The sequence below is a fragment of the Alosa sapidissima genome, chromosome 9 (assembly GCF_018492685.1).
Source record: "Alosa sapidissima isolate fAloSap1 chromosome 9, fAloSap1.pri, whole genome shotgun sequence".
NCBI lineage: Eukaryota > Metazoa > Chordata > Actinopteri > Clupeiformes > Clupeidae > Alosa > Alosa sapidissima.
The window spans coordinates 26,512,095-26,519,625 of record NC_055965.1 but is presented as its reverse complement, the minus strand read 5'-3'; the positions used below and the strand labels follow the sequence as shown (position 1 = coordinate 26,519,625).

Here is a 7,531-nt window from a genome sequence, read left to right as displayed (position 1 = left end):
ACGGCCAGTTTACTTTTAATTCCTTGTATTACAATTCTGAATCAGTACAAGACACAGCATGTTGTGTGTGTGTGTGTGTGTGTGTGTGTGTGTGTGTGTGTGTGTGTGTGTGTGTGGTTCAGAAATGTAAGCACACAGAAATTGTACAGATTAACACAATAATATGCAATGTCTCCTATATAAGCATTAAATGATACAGTGCCCCCTTGAGACCCTGAATATGAAACTTGGCTTGCATATGTAATCAAGCTGACCAACATACAATGGTACAGTACTATGCACATTTTTTAAGCATATAACAACAAATTTAACCTTTGCAATACTGGTTCAAGTCAAGAAAGCATAATCATGTATAGCAACTTAAATAATGTCCATAGGGAACTTGGTAAATGTATGATCATAAGCATTTGTATTAGCAAAGAAGGCTGAGCTAGTTCACAAACAGTTCCATGGAGCTTGATTAAATGAAGGGTAAGGATATTTATATACTTCTCTTTCTATCACTCTCACAGTTAAAAACTAACAAGCTATTTTCTCTCTCCACCTCTCCACCCCCCCCCCCCCCCCCAAAAAAAAAAAAAAAAAACATCTAAAATGTCATCTTACAGTTACCATCATTGGCCACTAGAGGAATCAAAGCCTCACATCATTTGGCAAAACAAACAGACTGGCAATCAAAATTCAAACACTCTGCACAATAATATCAAAATATGATAAACACACAATCCATTGCATACTGAATTGGCCTAAATGTCTTTAAAAAGGAAAAAAAAACTGCTCAAAGATTTTCCAAACAAACAGTGGCATAGTCCGATGCCATCTCATCTCTCCTGGACATGGCAGTAGAGGCGGCCTCAGCGTGATGGTCGGGGTTCCTGTTGAAGCTGACGGTGGTGTACCCGGGGTCGTCCGAGGGCTCAGCGGGGGCATGGGCGAGAGCGTACACACCCTCCGCCACAGGCGAGCTGCCCTCTGGACTGCTGCTGTCCTGGATCTCCTCATACACACAGTCCACCTGGGGCTGAGAGAATGACACAGATGACATAAGAAATGAGATTCAGTAGATATTTCAATCAGTCAAATGTTCCCACTTTGTTTCTGATCATGGTGGTCATCATCATAGTTACAAAAATAAAGTTGATTTATACTGTATCACTCGACTTAAATGAACTTCATGATTGGAAGAGGATATCGGAACTCCCCCTATTACCGTCGGTCCCGTATTTCCGCCGTCTTGCGTGTATGTGTCACTTAATATCCATTTCTATACAAACCAAGACGGCGGACTCCTAAAGAAACGCAAGCACCCACACCACAGATGTATCTAAATTGGCTATGTACCAAAAATGCCCCCAAAATTTTACCGTGACTCGAAGAGCTGTAAAAAGTGTTGTAAGGCTGCGTGTACACATCCGCTTGGAGCTCCAGTGGAATTTTAATTTCATGATGAGAATTCTCGGTCTAACCGTTCATGTGCTGTTAAAACGGCGTAAATAGGCGACCCACCAGGCCAGCACTAACCTCCGAGCATGGTAAACAAAATCGGATATTTCAGGCAGTAAATGCTCTCGTTAAGAACCAAAACAGAGAGACACAAGACATGAGATTCTATCAGTGAAATGTTCCCATTTTGTTTCTGATCATGGTGGTCATCATATCATACAGAACATAAAGTTGATTTATACTGTATCATTCAAATTAAATTAACTTCATGATTGGAAGAGGACAACTGAGATATAAACAACATACAGAATGAGAATCAGTGCACTGTTACAAAACAATTTCCTACAATAAGGAGACTTAACATATTGATATGATAAAGAGGGAGGAGGAAGAGAAGAGTGCGGTAGTGCAATGACAAGGCTGGATTGTGGAAGAGGAGGAGGAAGAGGAGGAGGAAGAGGAGGAGGAGGAGGAAAAAGAAAAAAGAAGGAGGGTGATCCACTCACTGCTCTCTTGTTTCCTGTCTCTCTACAGGAGTCCGTGCTGGAGGAGGAGGCTGGCTCTGTAGAGACGAGCACACACATATTACTGTAAACCAACCAGACCAAGCACTGAATGGATGAACAAATTAATGAATGAATGAATGTGTGAATGGATGGATGAATGAATGAATGAATTAATTAATTAATGGATGGATGGATGGATGAATGAATGAATGAATGAATGAATGAATGAATGAATGAATGAATTAATTAATGAATTAATGGATGGATGAATGAATGAATGAACGGATGAATGCTCTTTACCTGATGCTTTTGCACGCCGGCATTTGAAGTGCATGAACACAGCAAGGGTCAACACCATCACAGCTACACCCCCACACACCACTGCAATCATAGGCTGACCTACACACAACACATTCATTTTCACCCAACACTGTTTAAGCATGGTCCGTGGGATTCTCATATCAGAGGCTTTCAGAGAGTGGCTACACTATGATATAAACCTTTCCACTGAATTGGTCATTATAGCTTGATAGGATGTCTCACACCATAGTACCACACCTAAAATAGGTGATTTGTTTGTACAGCAAAGTTCTCTTACTACTAGCTGATCCTGGTGTTGCTGCTGAAGTTGATGGTGGGTTTGAAGGCGGTGGCTCTTGACCTGTAATTTCATGTTTGACCTGTAGATTGACCTCTGTGATCAGAGCCATGCTTCTACTCATGGCCCCAGTCCTGACCCCACACCAGTAAACCCCGGAGTCAGTCCTGGTCAGATCTCTGATCGTCACGGTGAAGAGCCTCTGGTCTCTATCATGGACAATGGAGAACCTTCCCCTGGTCTCATCTGTTTTGGATGCTATCAGGTCTGCACACATGGACTCAGGGCTCAGTTTGCAGAAGTGTTTGCTGTTGCTTTCAGACTCCTTTGGATAGCTGCATCTTATGTCAACACTGCTTCTCAATTGAGCAGTCTTTGAGATGGGCTGAACACAGCAATCATCTGTAAATATTTCAGAATTCCATCAATAACACAAGCACACACACAGTCATTGAAATGCTCTTTTGAATTAAATGCAATAAAAACAATACGCCTACATACTTAACCACTAGCATACCTGGTAGAGGCCAAAGCAGATATAAACTCATTACCTTTTTTGACTGTCAGGGTCACTGGGATGTGCTCACCATTGACAGCTCCACATTGGTACTGCCCAGCATCTTCCTCAGTGAGGTTTTTGATGTGAACTTGTAATGTCCCACTGTTGGTGTTGTAATACTCAAAGTATCTTTTGTCTTTTCCAGTGGACATTTTCTCATATGGACATATGTTTAGAGTTGTCTTTGCATCCTTACAGAAATATTTATCTTTGTTGTTTTGTAAATTCTTGAAGGTACATTTAATGATGATGCAGCCTCCTGCAAATCCTTTCACTTTGATTTCACCCTGGCTGTTCACTTCAAAATGACACAAAACATAGAATGTTTTTATTTATAGGGAAGTAAAACTTTTATGTCTAAAATACCATTAGTCAATTAATCATACAGTCCTATCCTGATATAAATGAATAAACATTATGTGACTTACAGATAAGCTACTTTTACAGTTTTTCTGAGTTGCTTTGGCACATTTCTCAGATCAAAATTGTTATTCTCAAAACTGTTTGTTCAAACTCCATATCATCTTATCATTTGTGCACATCATTGGAACAGTTTCTCCCCATCTTGAACAAATAGCAATGCTTTGGTACATCAATGCAAATTATTTTATACAAATGTCTGCTCTTTTTTAATTCATTTTCAATGACTAATGTAGTTGGTCAAAATGCACTATACTGGTTTTCTACTGAATACTCCTACACCATAAAGCAAATTGGCCTAATTGTATCACTTGTGTCATTGCATGCAAATGCATGCAAAAAACTAGATGTCATACAGTTTTTCTCAATCGCTTTGGTGCTTTTCTCAGATCAGAATCAAAATTCTCATAACTATTAGTTTAACCTCCACAACATTTAGTCATTTGTGCACATCATAGTAGCAATTTCTCCTTCCTCTGAACAAATTGCAAATGCTTTTGAACATGTATCAGTTGCTTTGTCATGTCAATCAAAATGAACTGTACTTATGGATGCTGAATAGTCGTTCCCAATAAAACTAATAGTCTTCATTTCATTGCTTGAGTCATTACATACAAAATGTGTGAACTAGTTATCAAATTCTGTCACAATGCTGTAGAATTGCAAAGAGCACAGTAAAACTGTGAAATGTACATATTCAGTGTCTTGTACTCACTTACTCCCCTAACTACAGCAATTTATAACTTTACTGTAGTTTTCAAATGGCTGTACAAGTACAGTGCTGTCTTGAGCATTTTCAGGTGTCACCGAGTTCTGACCTTTTTTTGCATGGGAAATCACTGAGAGCATAAACTGTCGTAATGAAAACATGACAAAGCCATACCATTTTTGCAGAAAATGTGAATAAAAAACATAATCACAAAAAAAAAAAGGTGCGGTCTAGAATTATTATGGAGACATGGAGAGGCTTGGTAGGTATTAAAATAATAATTTTCAGAGCTATGAACGCAAATTAGAAAAAAAAATCATAATAATAAAAAATCCACTGATTATTTAAAAAGTATATGAATTATTTTCATAAAAATGTAAAAAAGAGATGAAAATGCTTAATTTGTTGATTCCATGTTTCTACCACATTCTCTTACAACCTTAGGCCATGTGGCAGTGTCATTTTCAGAACAAGAGCAAACATATTGGTCAAGAGAAAATCAACATTAAATCAATATTTGCCCGGGGTATGAATAATTTTGTCCGTAACTACATGCTAGACAGATGACAACTAATTACAGTTTTTCTCAGTCGCTTTGGTGCTTTTCTCACTATCACTATTAACATTTGCACAGCAGTTAGTGCATTTCTCCCAACAATTAGTGCAAACTGCAAAACCTAGTGGACCTGCAAAAGCACGTCACTTGCTCAAAATGGATAGTCCATTCCTCAAAAGCAAGTATTTATGTCAATGAAACTGCCAGTGTCATCAAAATGAGAAATCTTGACACCATTGTTTATGAACAAGATAGTCTAATGGCTTTGTCATGTTTTTATTGCGACAGTTTATGCTCTCAGGGCCAGATGTACTAACGCTTTTGCGCCCACTTCAGGCGTATTTGTTTCGCAATGTGCGTGTAAAATCATTGTGAGGTATGTACAAACAGGCCGCAATGATGTAAAAGCGCAAACTGCCTGTCGCGGGAGCTGAAAGTGGCAGATTGCGTTTGTCATGTCATGCATATGCATTCATTGGAGGATCCAGGGGAAAGTGGGAGTTTAGCGTAAAAAGATGGGAGGGGAAGAGTAAAGAGCGCCTAGTTATGTATTCCGCGGTATGTACAAAGACTGCGCCTGAAAGCGCACTTTTTTTCTGCGCCTAAATACTTCCGCCTTGTAAAAGCAGGTGTTAATCCAAATTGCAGTTCAATGCGTCAATAAGAGAACCTTTCAAAGACAACAGAATTGCTATTTAAAGCACCAGTTTTTGTGGTGAAAGTATTTGTACTACCAAAAGCAACCTCAACTTTCGTTGGCCTTTCAAATGTCTTACTTTCACTTTCACGTCATTCACTTAAACTTTCCTACTTGCTAGAATTGACCAATCTTCCATAGCCTACGTGCACAAGTAGTTTGAGTAGAACTATTGATCTTCATTGTCTCCCTGCTTGTTTACATTTTATCATGTATGGTATTATTTCATGATCGCTAAACGTTTGATTCTTTTTAATGTTGTCATCAGTTAACTTCATTCAACTGCGCTTGTATGTAGGCGCTGCCATTCAGTTGTGGACGTTCGTAAATTGAGTTTATGGGCGGAGAAAGGCAGAGAAAGGCACAGTTTACACTAAGGATTGAACGATTGATAAATACGACAGACACTTGGGTCTGACAGCGTTCGCAATCTGCGGTGTGTCCATGACGTGGATAATGCTACATTCGCAAATGTACGTACATCTGGCCCTCAGTGTTTTCCCATGCAAAAAAAGGTCAGAAGTCGTTGACACTACCTGAAAATGCTCAAGTCAGCACTATACAGTACTTGTACAGCCGTTTGAAAACTACAGTAAAGTTACAAATTGCTGTAGTTAGGGGAGTGAGTACAAGACACTGAATATGTACGTTTCACAGTTTTACTGTATGCTCTTTGCAATTCTACAGCATTGTGACAGAATTTGAGAACTAGTTCACCAATTGTGTATGTAATGACTCAAGCAATGAAATGAAGACTATTAGTTTTTATGGGAACGACTATTCAGCATCCATAAGTATAGTTCATTTTGACTGACATGACAAAGCAACTGATATTCAAAAGCATTTGCAATTTGTTTAGAGGAAGGAGAAATTGCTGTGCACAAATGACTAAATGCTTTGGAGGTTGAACTAATAGTTATGAGAATTTTCATTCTGATCTGAGAAAAGCACCAAAGCGACTGAGAAAAATTGTAATATTTCATATAAGGAAGTCAAAAGAACACGACATTGACAGTTTTCCTTTCCTCCCCTCCCCCAGCAGAAAGTGCAGCACTCACATCACACGAGTGCAAACAGCTCCTTTTGCACTCGTCAAAACTCCTTTTCGCAAACTCCTTTTGCACTCGTCAAAGAGAACACAAATCTGTCAGCTATCCTTCCACAGTGGATAATGATCCATAAAACAGCAGCAGTAGTAACCACTGACAAGTTTGAAGTATTGAAATGATTATAGTTATTGAATTAGATAGATATATAGATAGATAGATAGATAGATAGACAGATAGATAGATAGATAGATTGATATACAGACTTTATCTTTTACCTGAGCTTAAGAACAGCATATAAAGCCATATCATCGTCATTTTGGTCCTTTTACTGTGTCCTAATGATCAGGTTTCGACATCTGTTCCAAATCAGCTAGGCTACTTTGAAAAGCAGACTTCTGCTTTTCAATCAGTTTTTCTTTGTCACAACCCACTGAACTATTCTTGGTTCCTCTCTCTCACTTGGGTACAGTCCACAAGGTGATTAAAATAGAGGGATAGAGAGAGAGAGTTTTTAGAGAGAGAGGGAGGAGTGCAAGAGTGAGAGATAATTTCCAAATTGAAACAGTAAGACATAACCTAATTAAATCGAAGTACAGTAATTGACTGACATGGCCACATAAGCTACCACCATTTCAAGAGAGATAATCACAATGACAAGACAAACAATGCATGGTGTTTAGTAAATTGGTGGCAAAATGGGTAAACCCAGCCTTATCTGACGGCGGTTTTTTTTCTGCCCTGCAGCTCGGGCTCTTTCTCCTGCTTCCGTTACACTTTTGCGGGGGCCAATCACAAACTGGCTTATCCACCTGGCGCGCTATTGGCAGGTTTAAAACAATGACGACAGCGGGAGAGCCTGGAGTTTTCGCATCACTCTGCAAACGTCACCCGGTTCGTTGGTCAGATTGGTGAATGACTATCCAATTGCGTACAGAGTAATTTGAACTATGCCTGTTGATCACGCCTCTTGTGTAGTAGAAAATACATAGGACTC

At 39.2% G+C, this 7,531-nt stretch overlaps 1 protein-coding gene across 1 annotated transcript; it reads right to left on the bottom strand.

The window, feature by feature from the left end:
- Positions 1–617: 617 nt before the first annotated feature.
- LOC121719513 (polymeric immunoglobulin receptor-like) lies at positions 618–6,937 on the bottom strand. The gene is made up of 6 exons (XM_042105230.1): positions 6,813–6,937; positions 3,099–3,404; positions 2,548–2,949; positions 2,250–2,348; positions 1,950–2,005; positions 618–1,021 (listed from the first exon to the last, which is right to left on the bottom strand). Exons 1-6 carry the CDS (start codon positions 6,850–6,852, stop codon positions 779–781), a joined length of 1,146 nt encoding a protein of 381 aa, XP_041961164.1. The 5' UTR covers positions 6,853–6,937; the 3' UTR covers positions 618–778.
- Between the last annotated feature and the right edge of the window lie 594 nt (positions 6,938–7,531).